The 25,053-nt window shown below is 43.1% G+C and overlaps 1 protein-coding gene across 1 annotated transcript in view; it reads left to right on the forward strand.

The window, feature by feature from the left end:
- Positions 1–350: 350 nt before the first annotated feature.
- Positions 351–25,053, forward strand: part of SHROOM4 (shroom family member 4) — a 205,603-nt gene continuing 180,900 nt past the window's right edge. Inside the window, exon 1 of the mRNA XM_080652097.1 lies at positions 351–617. Within this exon, the coding sequence (XP_080508223.1) occupies positions 501–617 (117 nt within the window). The 5' untranslated portion in view covers positions 351–500. The remainder of the gene's footprint in view (positions 618–25,053) is intronic.

Genomic DNA, 25,053 nt, shown 5'->3' on the forward strand with positions numbered 1-25,053 from the left:
CTAATCGGGAAACCAGGGTTTCAGCCCACTCGGCCACGCGGGCCATCTACACTAACGACTGGCTGGAGGGGCGGGGAACCCAGCCGTAAGGAGGAGGACCAAAGTGGGGGCCAGCTTGAATGAAACAATGTAACAATTGATGTGAGGCCTCGCCTTGCTCCCACTTCCCAGCGATCCTATAGGCGAGGTCTCAGTGACTGCCCCTCCCTATTGCTCCGTTTTCTTGTCCATTACCCGCTATCCCTCCGCCTCTCCTTCTTTCTTTTCTTTTCTTTTTTTTTTTCCTCCTCCTTTCCCCCCCTCTCTCCCCCTTTCTCCAGCTCCGTGTCATTTCCTCCTTGCGCTCGCTCGGGCCGAGCGTCTCCAGCCGGGAGAGGAGGCGGAGCAGGGCGGTGCGGGGTGGCGTAGCGCTGGAGGGCAATGGTGGCGGAGCTGCTGGGGGCGGAGGCAACGTAGCCCCCGCGGAAAAGGAGCCCCGCGGCGCCTGAGCCGAGCGGAGGATGGAGAACCGGCCTGGGTCCTTCCAGTACGTCCCTGTGCAGCTGCAAGGGGGGGCGCCCTGGGGCTTCACCCTTAAAGGGGGTCTGGAACACTGCGAACCGCTCACGGTGTCGAAGGTAAGAACTGGCGGCTCTGCCCCAGCGGTGCCCAACTTTGAATGGGCAAACGGGTGTACAGGCTGCAGAACGGGGCCCTCAGACCAACTTTGAAACTTGGCTCGGGCTGAGGGGTGAAAGCCCCCCTGTGGCTCATTAGCAGCACGGAGAGCCCCTGCCACTAGCCCAGGCACAGACAACCCCTTCAGTGTGGCTAGAGCGCTGCACGCAGACACACTCGGGAGGCTCTTTTGCTCCCCCACGTCGGGGCGGCTGCTCCCCTCACTTTGACTAGAGGAAGTGGTGGCTGATGGGGGTTTCTCCTTAGAAGTTCCCGCGCCCCTGCGGGACAGTGAGCTGCTAAGGGACAGGCAAGGCGGCTTGGCAGCTTTCTCAGCAGCGGTGGCCCTTGGTCGAACAGTGGGCCATCCTGTCGGGGCAGGTTGCAGGGCTAGGGTCTCATGTGGGAACGGAGATGAGGCATCGGTGACTTTCGTCGGCCTCACTTCCCACGGCCGGTCGCGCGCACATCCATTCAACTCGTGGGGCGTTGCTGCCGCCGCTTAGGTTTGGCCTTTCCCTCCCTCCCGAGTCCTGTCCCAGCGCCGGCGAGATTTCCTGCACGTTGAGGAGTGTGGAGGAAACTTTTGCGCCATGGAGCGCAGCTGTGCTGGAGCTGCCGCCGCTGCCGCCAGGGTTTGTTTGTTTTAGGAGGCTGTGATCTGCTGGAAGCCAAGTCACAGCTGAGGACCAGGGAGAGGAGCTCTCCCAAGTGCTCCAGAACCCGCAAAACTAGCCATTCCTGGTAGGCGTGAGGGTGGGGGCCTCTGGGGCTGTTACTGGGAAGAGAGATTTGTAGGACAACTCACCTTGAGGCGCCAGATTGCCAAGTAAACCAACTTCATGTACTTTATCCCATTTTTGTTTTGTTTTTCTGTTTTTATTTCTCTTAAATGCTCAAACCTGAAAAGCCTTTCCAACCCGCTGAATGTAGATGTGGGTTTGGGCTGGAGATAGAAAGATGTGGCTTCTCAGCAGGGAACAAATGTCACTTCTTTTTTGGCTTTTTAACCTGGGTCATGTCTCAGCAGGGGCGCGAGTGCCCCCTAACCTGAGCTGCTTTTGCCTTGCTTTGGAGCTGCTGGTTAATTTCTAGAGTAGGGGTCCTTAAGGCCTTGGGGCCCACCCACACTCTTATCAACCCTGTGGTGTTGTCATAGGGTGTACCAATCAGCTTGAGCAGTCTGAGGTATGCTGAGGCACATTTTTGAGGAGCTGCCAGGGAAACCTGGGATCTTTAGCCTCCCCTGACACCAATAACTAGTCCAGATATTCATCCAACACTCTCTTCCCCTATACTAGTCATATATTTCTAACCAGCCTGAGATGCCTTTGTAACCCACTGTCATACCCGCTCCTAAGGCACTCCCCTTCCAATATTCTCTGGAGGGAGTAATATGCTTTTCTTTAAACAAAAACACTGTCAAACAACCCCTTTGGAGAGTGGAATCCTGGCCTTCAGGATTTCTTCTAATCACCCCCACCCTCCTTTTTCATCAAGGTCACAACTGGCTATGTAGCCCTCCATGATCTGGCAGTTCCTCTCTTTTTCTCCTTATACCACCCACAGAATTTCCACTGTCTACCTAAACAACCTGACTGGGAGAGGTCACTTTTGACCTCTGCCCAGGGCTGACCCATTCTGAGAAGTACCCCAGAGAGTGCTTGCTGCTGTGCTGCTGGATTGTTATGTGAGCCAGCGCTAGCATGGCAGGGGGTGTTACTAAGTATGGGGCAGCCAGCAATTTGTGGTCTGGCTGGGGGATTATTTGCGGGTAGATGAGGGTTTCCTTGGCCAAGCTGCTGAGGAAGTGACTCGTGTGTTGAGAGGCAGGGTGCCTTTTAATGATTCCCTTTCCATTGAATGTACAGGTGACCCCTATTATATGAAGGCTCATTATTACACACATTTAGAGAGGTAGGGGGTAAAATCATTTCTCCCATCCCTCCCAAATAGCCTGGTTCCTTACAGTAAAAGCCAGCTATATATAATCTGGTTAGCCCCAACAATATATAAAGGGGCCATAGTATTTTTTTTCAAGTGCAGTGGTTGCCTATTTTTTTTTCTTGCCAAGACACCTTATGGCACATTTCATTCATCTTAAGCTTCAGAACAATATAGCTTTCTTCTTGAAAATAGCTTCAGTGTGAACACACTGGTGGTGATGGAATGGAAGGGCATAGAAAGAGAATCCCATTGGCAAATAAAAAATTGGGGTTCTAATCCTTGATTTGCTACTCACTAGCTCTGGGATTCTTCATACTTCACTTGTCCTCCATGGACTTAAGTGCCACATGTCTACAATGAGTTTCATGTGGGTGGTCTTTAAATAAGACGATGATGGTCTAGTAGCCAATCCTTTATGCTAGCTCAGGCCCTTTGCTCCTCAGAAGGGTTTCAGACTGAGGAAGATGATGCTTTGTTCCACTTTCACACAGGGTTACTTTTATAGTGTATTTCCAAATCCCTTATTTCATTAGCATTTTACAGGCCCCCTATGAGGAAGTCAGGGAAGGTTGTGGAGAAACTGATGGAAAAACTGAGGCCAGGATGCACTGAGTGGCTTGACTAAGTCTGTCTTCTTGTAGTACTGTAGTTTGTGAAGGGGCATGGGGCAATGCCATTCAGATACATAACCAGTTTTGGCAACCTCCCACCCCAGTGACCCTTTCTATGCCAGCCTATGGTTCCACAATGGACCAGGACTGGGTTGTAGACACTCCCTGATGGAGTCTGGGCTCAGGGAGTAGGATAGGACTATTTTGATGATTTTAAACCACGTGTGATGATCTCAGGTCGGCAGAGACAGAGGTAAGGTATAAGAATCATGGTTGGAAATGGAGAACCTCCTTTGGTATCATGGGGAAAGAATCTCAAAAATGATTGGGTCTGGATGGTATGGCATACATGCCTGGAGATAGCTTATGGAAAAGGTGGAGTCATCTTGAGAGTGGATGAATTTGAGAAAAGGTGATTAGTGGGAAAAGAATGCATGTAGTATGAAAGTCTACCTCATATTTGTCATGGGAAAACCTTTGGACCAGGAAATAATCAGGTTGGGGAAATCATCAATTCCTACCAACTCCTGTGATTTTCCTGAATGTGGGGAATTCAACTACCCAAAGTTGATGATTCCTATAGTTTCCTCCTGACAATCAAGTGACAAAAAAAGAGGAAATGTTTTTTTTTAAAGTTACTGTTAATTATCCCAAGTGTTAGAGATGGTTTCTAATTTCCCTATTGAAACATGACCCACAAGGGAACTAGGTCCATGTCCTTGGTGTTACTAATTCCTTTGGTTAGTGTCTTATACTACCTTGTTGGTCCATGGAGCCCATCTGGATGAAATGGGGATTCTCTTCCAAACAGATTTGTCTGTTTTGCTATTTAGGGGTCCCCCTGTACACTATAGACAGCCATCTATGAAGTTGGCTTCCTGCGCTGGAAAAGATCATCTTTGGGAATGGGTGACCTTTCCAAAGTTCTGGAACTAATTATTGTGCATCACATGGGGCCTTTTAGTGTGGTGAAGGACTAACTCCCAAGAAGCACACCCCACGAAAGTCCCATTGTGAATGCCAAGCCCATCCTGAAACACAGCTAAAAATGTTTCACAGGAACTGTCCTTTTCCATATAACAGGACCTCTGCACCCAACAAGAACTCAAACTTGCAGCCAAGTTTACTGCCAACCACAAGAGAGCCTTAATCTGACTTTACTGGGATGGAGCGGGAACCAGATAGAGGGTGGAAATGAGGGACATCTGTAATACCCTCAACAATAAAGATAAATATTTTTTTAAAAAATAGGGCCTCTTAGAGCCCCCTTAGTGATTCAAATTTTATCCTCCTCTCTGTCTCTCTGTTTCTCTGTCTCTCTGTCTCTCTGTCTCTCTGTCTTTCTTACCCCTGCCCACTGAGAGAGAGACTGAGCTATAGCATAGCATAAGGTTCCTTTACTCATTTTGTTATTGGTAATGTGCCCTGAGGTTGGCTAAGGGTGGAGAAAAGAAAGGGTGGAGACCAATGTGGAGATGCAGGAAAAGGAGGAAGAAAACTGGGTGTGGGAAGTTAAGATGGGGCAGAAAACAGGCTCACCCTACATATTTGCCCTTTTCTTGGCCCATTTTTAGCGGCAGTCTCCATTTGGCACAGTGAAAGAAGTGGGGGCTAGTGAATGCCCTGGAACTAAGTTAAGTAGAGTGGAGCAGTAGCCTGGAGGAGAAAGAAGCTTCACCTCCTCCATGTAATGTGCACTGATGTCACGATATCATTTCACCCTTTCTAGACCCAAGTCTCTATTTGCAAAATGGGGTTAGGCATACATGCCTGATTTTTATCATCAAGGATGACATGAGAATGAATTGGGCAAACTCTAATACTCTTTGTCTAGGAAGATGGCAGGGAATGCTCTTTAAGTTGCTTTTAGGCCCTCCTCATCCCCACTGTGAGCATATTTCTAGAAGAAGCACACAAAGACGCAGTTGAGATTTCAAGAGGACATTGGTAAAGTCAGATTAAGGCTCTCTTGTGGTTGGCAGTAAATTTGGCTGCAAGTTTGAGTTCTTGTTGGGTGCAGAGGTCCTGTTATATGAAAAAGGACAGTTTCTGTGATACATTTTTAGCTGTGTTTCAGGCTGGGCTTGGCATTCACAATGAGACCTTCATGGTGTGTGCTTCTTGGGAGCTTAGTCCAGCATGGTTACTTACATGACTCCTATCCTCATCTCTGCCTTTAGAATCAGCAAAGATGTCTACTGCTCAGTTCCTCAACTGCTATCCTCTCCCAGAAAGTAGTAGGCATTTGGGGACATTATGTAGGAATTAATCCAGAGAGATAGAAAGAAGGTTGAAGGAAGGTAGAACAAGAAGGGCAGTGGTATATCTGGTAACCTTTGGCTGAGCTTTGGGTACACACTACTTTTGGGTCTGCTGGACTGTCACAATATACCTGGTACCCAATTGAGATCCACATGTGTGGTCCCTGAAGTGAAAAAGGTGAAGTCTGTTAGAGGGTTTTCCATCATCTAAGCTTCAGACAAAGAAAATAATTCAACTCCAGCTGGGAAGACACTTAAAAAAATTAAAATTATTTATCCCCTTGCTCTTTCCATCCCCCCCCCCCCAGGATATTTTTAAACAGACTTGAGATTGGTGTTTATGGAGTGATTATCTGGAGAGAACATCACAGTTTTTATAGTTAGGCTTCTTCAGAAGCAGGGGGAGTTGGGGGAAAATGCTGACCCATCTGAGAAAAGTTACTGAAGAACAGCAGGGATTAAGTGAAAGGTGCTCTCACTATCCCCCTAACACACACACACACACACACACACACACACACACACACACACACAGCAGGGATTAAGTGAAAGGTGCTCTCACTATCCCCCTAACACACACACACACACACACACACACACACACACACACACACACACACACCAAAGCAGACTCAAAGCAGGGCTGTTAACCTAATGCTATTCTTGAAGGAGACCTAGAATCACAGATTCTCAGATGATGAGGGCCTTTTGGAAGTCCTCTGGTCTTAGTCTTAACCAATCCATGAGCCTCCAATGCAGTAGCCCCGAGCTTATTCTCCTGTGGTCATTAGGGAGCTTACTCCCCTATTAGTTAGTCCATCTCACTGTTAGAAAGTTTTGTCTGTGGACAGCTTTTTATTAAGTTGAGATGCAATCGTTTTCCCTCTATCATCTATGGGTCCTAGCACTACTTTCTGGGACCACGCAGAACAAGGATGCTTTCTCTGTCTCAGAACAGCCTTTGGGAGGTCCAAAGACAAAGACTGTGTCCCCTTGTTTCACTTTTCTATGCTAATGAGCCATAGATCTTTCAGCTGTTGAGATCCAGTCTCCTCTTCTGTTTCTTCTTCCCACTCTGGCTACACTCCAGCCTATCTATGTTCCTCTTGAGTTATGGAGCCCACAGCTGAGTACCATAACTGAGGAGAGTCTGACCAAAGTTGAATAGGATCATTCTTGAAAAAAAATACAGCTGAAGACCACTTTGGCTTTTTCTGGAGTCCATGCCATATGAAGATCCTGTGTCAAGCAAGGCCTTTTAGTGGTGGTATCTATCTATACTGCTGCCAAGCCATACCTGCACAAGCCCTCCACATGGGCATCTAGAATAGACACATAATACATTTGGGAGGGACACACTTCACCTATTACTATTGATTTAGAATTTCCCCTAGCCCTGCTCCTAGCTCAGGCCAGCCTTGGGAAAAGTGTTCTAAGGGAGATGAAAGAAAGGACAGAAGCCTTGATTTCAAGGAGTACATATGTTTATACAAAGAAGACAGAGAAGGAATTTGTATCATAGAAGAACGAAGTGGCATTTAATGAATAGTGTCAAAGTCAGACTCTAAAACATCAGATTTAATTTATTTTATTTTTTCCCCAACTGCTGGCTTAGAATTTGTAGGAGAAACCTCTCTAAACTTAATTTTCCCCTTTGGGGAAAAATAGGTGTCTCCAAGATTGAAGATGTTGACCATATGTGATATACAATCAGCCCCCAACTTACAGATGCCTATGTAGGAATTTAGACACAGCAGTTCTTGTCCCCAACTCCTATCAGATACTTATCTCCCTGCACATTGCCACTTGCACTGACTGCAAAACTCCTGCTGTTGCTGCCATCCCTGGGTTCTCTGATCTTCTTTCTGTACCTGGAATACCCACAAGAGTCATTCCTGCTGGAGGTCTTGCACCCATAGTTTCATTTCCCCATGTCCTCATATCAATTTGTCACCTGAGATGGGCAAATAAATACTTTTTTTTTTGCTACTAAAGCCCTGATCAGGAAGTGTATTGGGGTGGAACTTAGTACTCATGATTACTGAAGGATGACAGGCCTGGAGAAGAGAGAGTGTCTAGGACACATGTTCCATTGATACAATGTTATTGATAACTAGTGTCCTGTTGCACAAATTTGAGCACATTGAAAGGAAATCAGTTAGAAGAAATATTTTAATATAGCTATTTGCCCTTTCTCTATAATAGAAGTGTCAATCAAATTCACAATCGGCAATGACAGATTGAAACACATGCATGCGATTGGCGCAAGTGAGAGTTTTATATGTATCATGCATGTACGAGTCAACTTAGCCTTTTATAGATACAGAATAAACTTGCTTAATTAGACCTGATTTCTGATGTAGCTAAATTTTTCCCAGCCCAGTGAAGCACCCCAACTTCTCTTTCAGGTCATTGTCAGCAACACAGCAGTAAATATCAACATGAAGCAGATTATTATTGTAGATCATGCAGGGAGAACAAAGGGTAAAATATTTAACTGCAACAGTGTTTGACTATATTCTGTGCAGTGAGAAAACCTGAAGTCATTTTCAAGTTCCATCATTTCTTCTTTTCTGTTGGGTCAAGTTTCTAAACTTTCTAAATCTCCATTGTTTTGCTAATGAAAAGAAAATAGGATTCTACTGAGTCTCCTATCTACCTACTCCAGGACTTCTGTCAAGATCAAATAAGATGAGGCATATAAAAACACTTCACAAACATTCGGTTAAACTGTAAAATGTTTGCACCTGGCTATAAAGCCAATCAGGTTCCTGGGCTGAAGAAATTCCAAGGAGGCTAGTCGCTAGGGAGAGGAAGCCAGGCATGGCTATGTGACATAATTACTCGGTGCCCACAGCGACCATTTCTGGACTGGACTGGGCTGTGGGCTGCATTTTGCACCATGGGGTTTTGGCAGCGTTGGCTGTGATTTGGTGGTATGTCACTCCAGGGTGGTGGTGGGGCCTGTGTCCTACTTGGGGGAAGCTGAGTGTTGGTTTGAACTGGCGCCATTTATTTTTAAACTAGAGGCCTGGTGCATGGGATTCATGCACTGGTGGGGGGCGTGGCCTGCGGGGTCGGCCGTTGTGGGAGTGCCGCTCATTCCAGTCAGCTGAGGGGCTATGGACCTGCCCTCTGAGTGGCTGCTCCCACCCATCCAGGTCAGCTGAGTGGTTGCTCCCACCCGCTCATCTCAGTTAGCCAAGCGGTACTCCCACTGTGGGAGCACACTGACCACCAGGGGGAAGCTCCTGCATTCAGCATCTGCCCCCTGGTGGTCAGTGCATGTCATAGCGACTGGTCAAGTGGTTGTTCTGCCATTTGGTCACTGGGCTTTTATTATATAGGACTAGAAGCCCGGTGCATGAAATTCCTGCACTCAGGGTGGGGGGTCCTTCGGCCCAGCCTGTGCCCTCTCGCAGTCCAGGAGCCCTCGGGGGATGTCCGACTGATAGACATCCTTATTGCTGCTGCCGCTGCACTTGCTAGCAGTGAGCCCGGCTCAGGGCTTCTGGTCATTCCGCTGTTCAGTCGATTTGCATATTAGCCTTTTATTATATAGGACTAGTGGCCTCGTGCACGGATTCATCCACTGGTGGGGTCCCTTGGCCTGGCCTGCACCCTCTGGCAATTTGGAACCCCTTGGGGGATATTGGACTGCCGGTTTCAGCCTGATCCCCCGCAGGCCAGGTCGAGGGACCCCACAAATCTGTGCTCTGAGCCTCTAGTATACATATAAGATTTTTGGTTAATCTCTTCCCACCCTCCCCTCTTCCCCCTTCCCTCTGAGATTCATCAGTCTGTTCCATGTCTCCATGCCTGTGCATTGAGCATCTGCCCCCTGGTGGTCAGTGCGCATCATAGCTACCAGTCGAACAGTGGAACTGTCGAATGGTTGGACACTTAGCATATTGGCTTTTATATATATAGCCAATGCATGTCATGGCAGCTTCTGCATCGAGTGTCTGCCCCCTGGTGGTCAGTGCACAGCATAGCTACCAGTCAGATGGACAGACACTTAGCCTTTTATATATGTTATATATGTTATATATGTTATTGATAATAGCTAGGGTCATAACAGTTTTGGAAAGGCCTATTTAATTCATAGTTTATGACTGATGAACTTTCAGAATCTAACCACCATGTACAATATTCTATCTACAGGAAACTATTCAAAGGTCCAAGTTACTTATTTATAAAAAGTATTATTGAAAAAACCATTCATAAGTTTGGAATAAGAAATGCTCTAGATATCTCTGTTATACATATCTGGATGGGTTTGGGGTTTCTACTACTGTTATACAGATCTGGGTGGGTTTTGGGTTTCTACCAAAGATGCTCATAGCATTGTTTGTGCACACAGTGTATGTATGCATGGTTAAATTTCTTTCTGAAATGGAACTCCACGTTTACCTGAGTTATCTTGTTATCAGCAATTGACCCTTCTATATTGTTTATGTTGGTACCTAGATCACTTTCAGCTTCTGTGTAGCCAATATTTTGTCCCTTGGTACTCCCTTGAAGTATACCTTTTAGGAAGACTTTAATTAATTACATCATTAACAAATAAGTTGAGATATTATTTTTCCTGGTTAAAGATTGTGTTGGGGTAGAGGTTTGTTTCCTAACACTCCTTTGCCCCATCTAGTGTAAATAGGCCACGTGGAAAAATCATCTTAGGCATTAGTTTTGCAAGGGATGATCCGTTCTTCCTCACATCACACTGGTATGTTTACTTGGGCACATAGCCATCCTGGCTAAGCACTGAAGTTGCAAGGATCAAGATGACTTGGTTTCTTAAAGTAACTAACCTCTCCCCTTTGACTTCATCTCCACTCCCTCTTCTTACAGTATGATTCTGTGGCTATGTTATGTCACAGAGTGAGCACTGCCTAGTAGCAATAGAGACACATTTTCCATGCATCCAAGCTGCCCTTCTTTCATGACTGGTCTTGGATTCCCAGCCCCCACCCATCAGCACCAGTTGCTTGAGGCCTACATGTTGAACTGTCTCATTCAAATGCCATTGCTTCTTTGTTCATTCATTGGCTGCCCTTTCCTCTGTCCAAAATCTAACTTTTCCCCTTCTTTGGTTAGAGTGGGCCCTTCTAGTCTGCTGTACCAGCTTAGTCCCTCTTGGCTCAGCCATACTTCTGATGGCGGGGTGGGGAGGTGTGTGAGAGAAGGTCACAGAATTAAAGTTGATAAAGTTTAAAAACACTCAGCAAATTGATAGCTAGATTAGGGGGAAATTTTCTCATGCTGTGACTCTCTATTCTGTTTTAGTGGAGGACAAGACCTTTGTCACATTCCTGATACCCTCTTATCAACTTGTTGAGTAATCTTGGCATGTTACTTCACTTCTCTGGACCCTCCTGTTTCTTCTCAGACTCTCCATGGGGCAAGCTTCTGCTTTATTGATGGGTTGCTAAGGGCTCCAGTATCCTTGCTTGGTCTTAGTGGAAGTGTGAAGGTTGACTGACAGCAAGCAGTTCTTACAGTGCATTGCTTTTCTCCACACTACTACTTCCTATCTTTCCAGAAGTGACTATTTCCTGGTATGTTCTCAGGGATGGCATGCGGCATGGTCTGTTAACTTTCACTCAAATCTTTTAATGTTATATCTGCGAGGAATGCAGGAGGTGGGACTAATTTGACAGGATCAAGGGTTAAGCCCAGTGATGGACAGACCCTTTGTGGTGTCTTCTGGCCCCCACCCCAATTCCACTCAGAAGATTCCCAGCTGTATGGTTGTCTCTCTTCCTGACCCTCTGGCAGGAAACTTTTAAATGGTTCTCCTATACTGCCTTTCACGGTCCATCAGAAATTGATTTTTTCTTATGAGGAAGGGGGTTGGGGTGAGGTGAGGTAGAGCTGAGAGTAAATCTGGTTCAACTAGTTATTCTGGAAATAGGTTAGAGTCTCATGGCTGCAGCCCCATCTTTGCTTATGAAAAGATGACATGCTAAAGCCGTGTCTTTGTTGGGCTGCCTTGCTGTTTTCCATTTCTTTTTGTTTATGTTCTATGTAAGTAAAAGCTCCTGTGAAAACTTCTGCAGGTAGGCAGCTTTTGATGGCACATTATCTGACTGATATGGTGAATGATGACATCTTGGAGTCTCAGGGGTGAGTAAATGTCCGGTACCGACTCTCATGTTTTTTTTTTTTTTTTTTGGAGGACTTGACTGAGAGTCTAGAGTTCTGTGTTAATTTAAATTTGCAATCAGGGAGTATCAAGATAACAGGCTGAAAAGTGGACAAGGTAAGGACTTGGATATACCACTTGTGTGGATGTGCCTCACTGGGTAGAGACAATGTAGTTTGGTTGGACCTCAGCAACCTCTTGAACCAAAAGTGTAGTCTAGATATGATGGGTTAGAAGAGGTACTGGATCTGCTACATGGCAAATACTGTGGTTTCTAGGTGTTTTATATATATTCTTATTTAATTTTTACAGTAATTCTTTGAGGTAGATATTGATCTTCCCATTGTATAGATGAAGGGACTGTGGCTTGAGAAAAGTTAAGTAACAGACTCCAAGTCACACAGTAAGTGGAAGAGCTGGCATGCAAATTTACTTCTGTCTGACTTTAAATCTGTCTTTTTCTATAATACCATGTTTTTAGAGGTGAAAGGAACAATGAGAGAAAGAACTGGTTAAGAATATGGGGACGGGAAGAGATAAGAGAGATATGAGAGAATTATAATTTAGTGTAAAAACTGGTAATAATGCCAATATACCCTCAGGGGTTCAGGTCAAAGGAAGGGTTTTTGATTTTTTGGGGGGTTTTAAATCTCAAATCAGTGTAAGGGGTATGAGTCTGGATTCAAAAGACATGAAGTCCAGTATTTGCTTTGCCAATTATTATTTATTTGTCATTGGGCAAGTCATTTCCCTCTCTCTGTCTCAATATCCTCATTTGCAAGATTAAAATAATAAAACTTGTACTTTTTTTCCAGTAGGGAGGGAGATTGGTTTTATCCTTTATTTCGTGTAAATATTTGATGTGTATGTGATTTAAGAAAGAAATAAAAAGCACTCTACGGGTGTCCACTATCAAATGGCAATTCTCTCAAGATAATTTTGAACTTAAAAAATGAAGTTTCTGAAGTTACCAAATCATTGCAAGTGTGTGAAATGGCAGGATACCTTTAATGTGATGTTTGCTACTGACGCAAGTTAGAAGACCAGACATAATTTCTGGCTAATGTCTGAACAGCCAGCAATTTGAAAAGCTATGCTAACCCTGGTTTGTCTCCTAAGAGCTCTCAATTAAGCCTCCAGTCAATCAGTCAGTCAACCCATCAGTCAACACGTATTTGTTGAGCACTTTGTAAAGAGCCTAACCCTAAACTAGAGAATTCAAGAGACAGCCACCATAGAAGACGTGTTCCTTAGAAGTGATAGTTTCGTTGAAGAGAGGCACTACTGAAAACCAAGGAAACAAAACCCTTGAATTTCTGAAACCATGGGGTAGGATCTAAGAGCAGCACTTATTCAGCGAGAAGAGATTTCATTATTGGCTGCTGTGACTGGGGAGCTTTGTGGGAAAATGGAGAAGAATTGGAATTAGGCCTTGAGGGATATATAGGATATAGATAGTCTGGGGAGAAAGAAGGATATTCATTTAGTTAGTGCAAGTGCTGCATGTTCTAAAGACACAGACAGGAGATTGAGACCAGTTGGTCCACTCCACAGTGAACTGATTACAGCATGAGCTCCCCAAGGACAGGGGATGTGTTGTTTGTTCATTTGCTCACTTAATTCATTCACTAAACTTACTGAGTGCCCGTTCTAGGAGCTGAGCTATTCTTCCTAAGGCCTGTAAAACCAGCACAGAACTCCATAAATGTCAATTCTTTCATAATGCATATCCTGGGCCAGGCACTGGTTTTCTATTTGAACACATATAAACTCACTTATTAACTCCATTTTACAGATGATAAATTGAGGCATAGAGAGGTTAGGTAACTTGCTCAATGTCATACTGTTTGTGTGGTTGGCTAAATGAATCAGTGTATCTCTGCTTGATTGTTGCAGAATAATGGGATATAAAGGTGAATGGTGTGAGCTAGTTATTCTGAAGAACTCAGAAAACTGGGCTGCATAATGGCTTCAAGTTGGGAATAGGTAGTGATTTAGTTGTTTGGGAGGAGTAGAGTTAATGTATTAAAAATAAAGCCCCTAGCACAGTACCAGCCACATAAAAGCTTCCATGAAGAAAAACCTGAACTCAACAAGGAAAGGGCACATTTTGAGAGAGTCAGTCATCTCGGCAGTGTTGTGACTGTTATACATTAGCAAGTTGCCAGAAGTTAGTGGTAATAAAACACCATTTGCATCTGAAGAAATGAAGGAGAGGTAGGAGTTAAAGGCAAATCCAGTATTTCTAACTTGGAAGGTTCTAAGTGATGCTGGGGATTGGGAGGGATAATCAGTTTTGGATCTTTTGAGACAGAGGTGTCTATAGGATAATCAAGTTAATAAGTGTCATAGGCAGTTAAAAAAAAAGGATTTGTTGATTTAAGGCCACTGATCAGTTAAAACAACAAATCATTATTTCAGGAACATTACGGTTAACATAGACAATGTACTAATCTGCTGATTGTTGTGAAAATTTGTCAATTGCCAGAGAATCACATGCCCCAATAGACATTGGAACAGGCCTGCATTGTTATTTAATGGGACTTTTTGGTCATAGATCGGTCTTGCTTTCTCCTCTAATCTGCAGGATGTCTAGTCACCTCAGGTGTTACTGGCTGAAGTTAAATTTAGTACTTTCAAGTGATGAGAAAGTCCCCAAATCAAACAAAAAATAGAAGAAACTGACAAAAGGCCAAACTTCAGACATAATGCTTGAAATGTTAAAATGTTCTAGGTTGTGAAAAAAACCTCAGTTGACTTGCCAAGATGTTTAAGGATTGCTTTCTCTATATGAAAAACACAGTGTTGAGGCTTGGAAAGCAAACCTCAAATCCCTGGAGTCTCAAGTCTGTATTGCATTTTTGTTGTTAGCAGTTTGATACTCTCCGCATGGTGTAGTATTATTAATTTGTGAATATCATTGTTAATATTTCTACGACAGTATTGGTTCTTAAGTGTGACCTTTGAAAAAGCACTCTTAAACTTGCAAGTATTATTCAGTTGCCTTCAGTGGTGTCCTCATCAAACTCATTTTGATTTTTATATTAAAATGAGGACGAAATAGGGATTTACTTCACAAATTAATTCACTGCTATGGGTGGGTGGAAAACATTGCTTTATCATTAAGAGACTATTTGCAAATTTGGAGTGATTATCTGACCCAAATCCTAGGCCTGATGCCCTGCATACGTACATGTAATTCTCAGAAAAGGTTACCTTTGTGTGCGGAAGGGCCTGGTGATCTCTCTCCTACCCCCAGCCTTTTTAGATTTGTTTTCTAGAGCCATTACTTCTTTTGTGCAGCATCATCTGCTTTTCTGTATGCTGAAAACTAAAACTTAGAATGTTGTAAAGATGCTGGTGCTATGGGACTTGGTTTATTCACTGCCCCCCTCCTATAGACAAAACTCACTTCTTGCTAAAAGACTAAGGGAACATGGGTTCCTTTACCTAACTCTTCTCTGTGACAAGGTATATCACTTGCAGTTTATGTTTGCAATTGATTTGAATATCTAGCTGCTGGGGGCATTTTTGTGAAAAAGACTACCTGAGTATTCTGGCTTTTACAAGAGCCAGCTTGCTAACTTCTGCTGTGTGAGCCCTGCCTGGTGGGAGGAAGATAGCCACCTCCTCTGGATGTAAAGGGTTAAATAAGTAATTTTCATGTTTTCCCGCGCCATTGGGCCGTTGGCTGGAGAAATGTGCAGTGTTCTGAAACCTGCCCAGGCTCTGCACATATTGTATCTGCTTAAGGAAGGTTTTGGCTCTTAGCCCTTCTCAGCTGCATTAGAGTTCAGGTTACATCCTTCTCCCCTTCCAGCCACTAATAAAAGCCAAAAGAATTAAGGATCCGGGAGAGTTAATTCCCACTGCTAAGACCCAGGCAGGGCTCTTACACCTCTCATCCTGGCTTCTAGGTTGGAGCCCTAATTTAAGGCTGAGCTCTAGTCTAAGCCTGTAAGTGACAGTGATCTGGAACAGGCCCCAGAAAAGCACTTGACAATCAGGTTTTGCCCTATGCTGTTAGGTCTCTCATTCTCCTCTCCTCTCCTCTCCTCTCCTCTCCTCTCCTCTCCTCTCCTCTCCTCTCCTCTCCTCTCCTCTCCTCTCCTCTCCTCTCCTCTCCTCTCCTCTCCTCTCCCCTCCCCTCCCCTCCCCTCCCCTCCCCTCCCCTCCCCTCCCCTCCCCTCCCCTCCCCTCCCCTCCCCTCCCCTCCCCTCCCCTCCCCTCCCCTCCCCTCCCCTCCCCTCCCCTCCCCTCCCCTCCCCTCCCTGTTTGGATCTTAGAAGAGACCAGTGACCCCAGGGGCCAAGCCAACTGATGCTATTACAGAAATGGAAATGATGTATCAGAATGCCTCTCTTCTAAACTGGAATATTTGGATGAAGCTTCTCCTTTTTTTAAAGTCCCTGACCAACTTCAGTACAACATTAGGAGTCTCATTCAGAATAAGAAATGCTATTGATATTTCACTCAACTTAAAAGAGTTGCAAAGTAATGAGCTCTGAGATAGTGAGCTCAGACAGAGGGCAGCTTTGAAGGAGGATCTTGCAAGAGCTGGGACAGGCAGGAAGAAGCCTCCTTCTGGAACAACTACACTACTATAGTGGCCGCCTCAATGCTTTCCCTCCCTTTGATCATCCCCTCCCCCACCCTAAAATTATTGAATGGCTCTCTCCCAAACTACTTCAGCCTGGTGTATGGCTCATTCTCCATCTGGCTCTAGTCTTACTTTCTAGAGATTCTTCCAGGACCTGGTTTTCTTTCTGCCCCCACCCCCCCAAATACACCTGGGAAATTATGGCCTCCAAATTTCCCACCCTGATGTTCTTTGAGTGGCTGGGCTTCACACTGCATACTTGGAAGGCCTTCTTTTCTCTTCTATGCCCCACCCAATTGGGCCTAACCTTCTAGCTCTATCTGTATGCTTCAAGGGCATCATCTCAGTTGGCTCCTAATGGAAGTAATTGCTCCCTTTTGGAATGCTGGAGTTCTGATTTTCCAGTAGAAATCATTGGGTACTTTCGCTGCCTTTTATCTGGCTTACTGGATGAAAATCTTCTAGAGGACAATGGTTATCTTTACCATCCTCAGCAAAGAACACAGAATGGACTCTCCATAATGACTGGCTGGAAGACTCAAGCAAAAATTTTGTGCTCAATAATTGGTCATTTTTGCCTTTCCACTCCCAATCCCAAATTAGAAAGAGGATATGACATGAAGAGCTCGATACACTAGCCAAGTTTTCTAGTCTTTCTGTGATACCTAGTACGTTGGGTGAGCTAGGAAGAGAGGGAACACATGAAAGGAAATAATGGTATTGGTGAAAGATGAGAGGGATCCCAGATGCAACCCTGAATGAGAGGGGGGATGGCAGCAGTGGAGGATGGGGGTGGTTACCTACTTGTCCCAGAGCTGCCTAGAGTTTGGTTTGCAACAGTTGGGTTCCTTGCTGCTGCAGCTCCTGTGTGTGAACTGTATTCCTGAGGCTTGTACTAGTATGTGGGAAAGGCCTGTTGGCTGATGATTACAGCATTCTCCTTGCTGTTGGGAAGGGTTGCCATGAGACTCTTAAAACAGCAGCCACCCGTCTTGTTGCTATGTGTTTGGGGAGGGTAAAGTGTGAGCCTTCTGCCTGACTCCAGTGTTTTCACTGCTTCAGCTGAAAAAAAGTAGCTTTATGTGAACATACTGTGTGTGTGTGTGTGTGTGTGTGTGTGTGTGTGTGTGTGTGTGTGTGTTTTCACTTTTGCTTAAGCAAGCCCTAACGTATTCTGACTGACTAGCCTTGAATGTGAGTCACCGTCTGGTATTTATACCCAGTGCCTTAAGTGTCCTTATTATTTGACCATAACATTCCTTTTCTCACTATTTTACTCAAAGCTGAGAACACTGACAAGGGCCAGAAAGAACCATCTCTGTTTTTCTTCCTAATGGGTTTTAAACTAATTGGTGGCTAACTGTCTCTGTGGAAGTCAATTAGGTTATGTTAGGCCACTAAAAGGAACAGATGGAAACTCACAGTAGCAGTACTGTGACAGTTTAAAAGACACACTGTGAGGGCTTCTCTTAGTCTGGCTCAGACTATTACTGGAGCAGATTTTAGGAACAGGCCTAGAAAGGGACCCCAGGAAGTGTTTGTTCTTATTAGGATCACTTAGTAAGTTTGAAAGGAGTACAGACCATCTGAGAAAGTCTTAGAGGAGATGATTCACTCTTTTCAGTTATTGGTGGGAGAAGCAAAGAATGTAAGCTTGCTCCTTACTTCTGTTCCCATTAAGGTCCTTCTGAAGTTGAAAATTTTGTTTCGGAAGCATGCTCCTAGAGTGTGGGAATGGTAAACCCCTTCAGGGCCACTGTTGTTATCAAAGGGACAGAGCCTCAGAGAGGAAGGACATGACTTCTAGCATGGTCATTTGGAGGCCAGGCAGCCAGTAAATCATTTGAGAATGAATTAAAAGTTCAAAGGGCAGGAGGGAATTCTTTGGCTGACCTCATAGGTGCTTGAAAAATCAAAGGGATAGCCAGTGTGCTTTTATTTTTTGAGGGCCATTTTGAAAGGGCAATGGAATGGAAGTAAGTGCAAAGTAGGAAATTGGCATTGCTGCTTTCACGTGCTTAGGAGCCTTAACTCTGGGCTGGGGATGATAAAAGTTCCCATTAATTAAATGTCCTGGGAATTTTATATGTGTAATTTCTAATTTTTCATCATTACTATAAATTAAGTAATAACATTCTTATTTTACAGATGAAAAAATGAGGCTTAGAGAGACCAAACAAAGTAATAAAACCTGTAGTGGTAGACCTGATTTGAACCCAGGTCTGCCTGACTCCACATCCACTATACTTTAGAATTTTATTTAGAAAACACTTTTTTTGTGACTCATGATTTCTTTCCCATACCAATATTAACTATTCCTATGACCATGTTCTGTATGCCATAGCATTGGAGAAAATGGGTCACACAGAACCAGTCGTTCCCAAGCTTTCCTGGGAAAATGTTAAATATGCAAATTAGACTCTCAGGATTAAGTAATATAATGTATGAGAGCTACTTAGTAGTGTCCCTTATTCTCAGATGTAGAAACTGAGGCTAAGAGGGTTAAATAACTTTCCAAAATTCATTGGACTAGTAATTGGCAGAACTAGTATTCAAAATGTAGTCTATTGGATTTTAGAGGGTCCCAATGCCCCCTGTTACCTCTCAAACTGGGATGGGGGGGACACAATGAAACAAAGAAAACCCAGCCTGACTGTCTTGACCCCCACAAACCTACTAATCTCACATGCCCTCTTTGCCACTAAATTTTCTTAAGTGTAGAGTGGTCTTTTTTTTTTTTTTTTTTTTTTTAAGGGCAATGATCAGATCTCATGACTCCAAAATCTCTTGCCTTAACCTTTAAAAAATATATTTTTTTATTAATTTCAGAAAGGAAGGGAGAGGGAGAGAGAGATAGAAACATCAATGATGAGAGAGAATCACTGATCGGCTGCCTCCAGCATGCCCCCCACTGGGGATTGAGCTCATAACCCAGGCATGTGCCCTGACTGGGAATCAATCCCTGATCTCCTGGTTCATAGGTCAACGCTCAACCACTGAGCCATACTGGCTGGACTTGCCTTAACCTTTTTATCAAAGCTCTAGATTCTTCAGCTGTCTGATGGACAGTGTCTATTTGAATATTTTTATTTTTTTAAATCTCAAATCCTAATATGTCTAAAGTGGAACTTATTATTTCCCCCTTACCAAACAGTCTCTGTCCTTGGCCTCCTGTTTTCTACTCAGCTAGCATTGAAATCTTGGAGTGACTGCCTATTCATCCTCTATATCTGATCAATCACCGTATGCTATCAGTCTTCCTTCAAAATAATCCTCTATTCCTTTCGATTCCTATTACCACCCTCTTCCATTCCCTTATTTCTGAATTTCTGGATTCCTGTCTTCCCTACCTCTAGGCTTACACCTTTTAAATTTACCCTGTAAGTCACTTCCCCAATCTGAGAATTTTAGTTTTCCTGTTTGTATAATGAGGAAGCTGGACTGACTGGTTGATTTCTACAGTCCTTTCCAGCTCTAACATTCTAGACCAGCAATCTTCCTGAACAGTATATTCCTACCTCCTGCCACTGACACTCCCTGTATTGCCCTCTATCACTTAAATAGTTGCTATGGCTCCATGCTCCTAGCAAGTGCCTTGCACAAATCTTTCCTCCATATTGTTTCTAGTTTCTTTATCCTAACTAATGCTCCTTACAGTTTAAAGGAATCTTAGAGGTCATTCAAGTTGTCTAACCCTGACCCACTGCCTAACTACTATTTATAAGATCCTTTAATTTGGTTGACCAGGCTGTGCATGAACCCTTCCATTGATGGTAACAACTATCTCACTAGCCAGCCCTTTCCATTGTCAGGTAGCTAGAGTTGTTATAAATCTATCATAAACTGACACCAATTTGTCTGACTTTTTGGCACCCTGTTATTCAAAACTCCCTTCATTTTCATTTAAGTACCAACCCTTGAAGTCTGACATCCCAAGTTCTCCATAATATGGATCCTACTTTCGCTTCCAACCTTAAATCCTGGGTACTTTCTTTGCACTTCATTCAAACCAAAAAAATTGGCCAACATTTATTGAGCACTTACTGGATGTCAGACACTGTTCTTAGTTATTTTAAATTTATTATCTCATTTAAACCACACAGCAATCATATATATTTCTATTATCCTCTCCCCCATTTTATAGAGGAGGAAAATGAGGCATATGGAAATCCAAATGATTTACCCAGAGTCTCACAGCTACTAAACAGGAGAGCTAAGATTTTAATCCAGTAAGGTTGTTTTGAGAGCCTATGTCCGTAATTCCTGTCATACACTGTCAGACCCCAAAGTGACAGTTTTAATGGTTGAGTCTTTAAGGTTTCTATGTATAAGATTATGTGTTCTGCAAAAATAGACAATTTTACTTTTTCATGTCAAATTTGGATGCCCAATGTTTCTTGCTAGGACTTCAGTACTGTGTTGAATAGAAGTCTCAAGAGTGGGCTTCCTCATCATGTTCCTGATCTTAGAGGAATTGTTTTTAGTTCAATATTGATTGCTTCTCACCTTCTCTCTCCCTTGTACTTTGCATTTATTGCTATGCTATCTACAAACTGGTGTGAATTTTGCCTTTTTACATAGGTAGATAGATAGATACTTCACTTCAACCTAGAGACATTATTCAACCTAGAGATTGTGAATTTTAGTGTGTATGAGAGAGAGAAAATATGAGAGAATATGAGTGTGTGTGTGTGTGTGTGTGTGTGTGAGAGAGAGAGAGAGAGAGAGAGAGAGAGAGAGAGAGAGAGAGAGAGAGAGAGAGGTAAATACCTCTGTGTTTGGGTGGAATTTGGAGTAGAAAGATTCCTTGTATTCTGTTTTAAGAAAGCTCTTTTAAAATGCTACATCCTACAAAACTTTTCCCTCCCTCTCCCTCCTTCTTCTCTTCTTTCTCTATTCCCTCCCTTCTTTTGGTAGTGATGTGGTTTCCCAATTGTATTTTGTAAATGATTTCCATCTGAAGTTTCCAAGTTCTCTGGTTGAGTGAGATATGCTTATCTAGCATGTTACTAATATACAAGAACATGATTTACTACCCAGACAGACAGACTAATTCAATGGATAACACATCGTTCTCTAAAGGATCATGATACTGTTGCTAATTCCCTGTGTGTACCAATTTAATTACATTTCAGAAGTCAGAAAAATTTAAGTAGTTCCAGTTGCAGTGTTCCAGTTCACTAAGCATTAACTATAAATCACTAGTGGGTACTTTTAAAAAATCTTTTGATGGATTGGCTGGTATTTTACATGAGTATAAGCCAACTACCTAAGGGTCTCTAAGTTGATTTTGTAAAGTAAAAATGTGTTCTTGATCTCTCTCTCTGGCCCCATAATATCTTTGTCAACCCCCACCCTATCCAGTACACCTTTCACAGGGCCCCCTTTTCTTCTCCCTTCATATATTTCATCAGACTCTTTAAGGGAATCATAGACTGGTTGTGATTATTACTGAACCATATGGGAACCACACGTCTTATTTTTTCTTCTTCTAGTTTTTTGAATAACGGTTATATCTTCTTAAGTGAATTAATAAAAAAAAAAGACTAGTTTTTAACTATTGAAAAACGTATTATCAGGTAGCCTTGCCTTAATTTCATCATCCAATAAAGCCAAAATTAATAATCCTTCTTTTTTTTTCAGCTAACACCTGAAATCTTTTCTATAGGAGGGTTACTTTAATATACATTAGTGTGAAGCTTTTATGACCTCTTATTGTTTTTACTAACAATCTTCTGAATTAGAAGGGTCTATGAGTCATTATTTAGTCTCTTTATCCAGAATGAACTGTGCATACTGTGTAAAGTTTGACTACAAAATAAGGATACTGGTTTTTATTTGTTTGAGAAATAAGTCCCTATTTTACATGTGTATTCACTATGGTGTTGAGGCAAAGTTGGGGGTAATGTGTTTTCTAAGTATACTAATTATATGAAGTTGGGCTTCATTTTATTTCTTTTGGACCTTCTCCAGTTTGTTACTGTTATCCCTGAGATGTGGTGACCAGATCTGCATACAGTATCCCAGGTAAAGGCAAACAATGAAAAAGGAATTGGTGGCAGGGTTAGATAAGTATTGAGGGAAGGGAGCATCTTCTCTCTCTCTCTCTCTCTCTCTTTTTTTTTTTTTTTCCTGTTAGTGACATACCTAGACCAATTATTTTGGCTGAAACAACAAATTGGGCTGGTGTCTTCAGGAAACATTCTACAGCGATTTCCAGATTCCTTTCCTTGTTCAGAGCTTATCGCTTGGGGCGCATATTCCCAGAGACAGAACCTATACTTAAAAAACAGTATTGCTCGGTCGGCATGGCTCAGTGGTTGAGTGTTGACCTATGAACCAGGAGGTCATGGTTCGATTCCTGGTCAGGGCACATGCCAGAGTTGAGGGCTCCACCCCCAGTAGGGGGTGTGCAAGATGCAGCTGATCAATGATTCTCTGTCATCATTGATGTTTCTGTCTCTCTCTCTCCTTCTCCCTTCCTCTTTGAAATCAATTTAAAAATATTTTTAAAAGTATTAATTACCTTACACTTGTTTTTCCTGAGACCGTATGTGGAGTGGCTGGGAGGTCTCTTGGTCTCTCAGCCTAAGTATAAGTAGCCAGAGTCAGACAAAGCTTCTTTGGAAGTGTCCAACCACTCCCACCCATTGCTCTCCCATTTCTGCTCCTCTAAGAGCACTCATTAGAAATATATGCATATTTATAGAACTGCCTGCCAATCCTCCTTGCTCACCCCTAAATTGCAATGGGCTTCAGCTCTATTTACATGACCAGTGTGGAGTAAAATAAGAACTTTGGTTTATAAACATGAAGATAATATGTCTATACCAGATCATCCTTTCATGTTAGCCTCCTATTATCATCCTAGTCTATCTTAGATCTTAAGTATGTAGAATGAAGGAAAATTTGCAGCTTAATGTGGTATAATTTGAAGACGCTTGTGTCAGAAAAGAGAATATACCCAAGAGATCTCAAATTAGCTCTAATAGTTGGGTGGATAGGATAGAGGAGAATGTAAGGGAAGGAGGATTGTGTTCAGGCATAAGGTAAGTCTAATTTAAGCCTTTACTGTGGGGAGGACAAGAGGAATTCCAATAGCCTGGCTGTTTACATTGTCCCCAGTGCTTATGCAGATACACAGGTAGGACTCTGTCAGTCCCCTAACTTATATTTTTCCCATTTACTTATTTGCATTCAGTAGACAAAGTTGGGCCATCTGTTATGTGTAAGGCTCCCATTTCTGAAACATAGGTAATTTTCTTCCTTAATATTTTTGGCTTAGCAAAGTGACTATTTGAGATTATTATTTAATTTGTCTCAAGTATATAATTGCAAATGGAGAACATGAACAATGCCTGACTTCAGAGAACTTTACCCCATACCACCCCACCCTCACCAGATTTTTAATTCATGTAAAGCAAAATACCCTACACTCTACAGTTGAGATTGTTACTTCCATGATCAGTTATCTTGGGCAAGTAACTACCATTCTCTAGGCTTCCTTTTCCCATCAGTAAAGAGTTTAAGGACCCTTTGAGCCCTAAAAATTCTGATTCCAACCTTTGTTTTTCCTTTGTGAGTGCAATATGGAACATAACATTATCTTAAATGGTGATGATAATGGTTTATTTTAATCTTTTTTAAACAAAAATTTTAACTACCCCTTTGAATCTTAACTCTGTTGGGAGTTTTTGCTTTTCAGGCAATTAAGTAAAACTCTTACAATATCCATCTCTGTGTTCTTGAAAAGAGATCAAGTGAGTCAGACATAGCTGTATCAACAATTTAAACAATAGTCATGTGTTTTTATCAATATGAAACCCTCTGAGGACACAGACTCCTGAGCTGCCTCTAGCCTGTATGGTGCTTTTATGCCAGATATGAAAAGACTCCCCTTTCCTCAGGTGCATTCAGCCCTGTATAGAGGCACCAGGCTTGGCAAGTGCAGCCCAGATTCCCATTTACTCCCTCAGCCTTGGGGCGTAAATGGGAATTCGGGCTCCCTTATGTAGTGCTTAGATGCGATGTGATTTCATTACTAGTGCTTTTTATAATGTGCTTTCAGATACATCTCAATTTTGCTTGTTTTTCTAACTCTTTAAATTTGAGTTTTCCAATTGGATCTTATCACTGCCATCACTGACTTATTTTCAGCTGTAGCATTCTTTGAGGTTGCAATGCAATGTTTGTTTCTCCCTCACTTTCTTATCTTTTGCTTGTCATACCATATTGTTGATTCTAGGTCCCATGATCTCTGCCTCCTTTTTGGTTGGCATTTTAAAATTATCTTAATCATTTCAGTGGCTGAAATCTCTCACCCGTATGCAGAGATAATTCAGTGTCTGTTTTCCTATCCTTAGTATACAGGGAGTGACTTAGGACTCTTTTGCGCATTTCCTTACCCACGGAATTTATTACTTAACAGCTATACAAAGATGTCCTCACCCACATGCCAGACACCATACTGGGACTTTCACAGCTATGCCTCTGGCCTCAGAGCCTTTTCTCTTTACAAGATGCTGCCACTTCTTGCTATGAGTTTGGAAGACTCCACAAGGCCACCATTCTCACCATCCCCCTTCCTATCTTTTCAGCAAGGGGGGAACACTATACTACTTTCTTAGCTCTGGCCCTAATTCTGGACATTACCTCCCTCTGGCTTCTCTTAAGAGGTTTGCCTTAACTGGTGGTGGTGGCAGTGGTGACTGGATGATTCCCTAGGGTGGGAAAGAGGAACCAGAGGTTGCAAAGTCCAGGAAGGAACTGTTAGAACATTGTGAGCCTTTTTCTTCTTCCTGTGTGTTCCAGACTCCCTAAATTCAGCATAGA

This window comes from Plecotus auritus (assembly GCF_963455305.1).
Source record: "Plecotus auritus genome assembly, chromosome: X".
Taxonomy (NCBI): Eukaryota; Metazoa; Chordata; class Mammalia; order Chiroptera; family Vespertilionidae; genus Plecotus; species Plecotus auritus.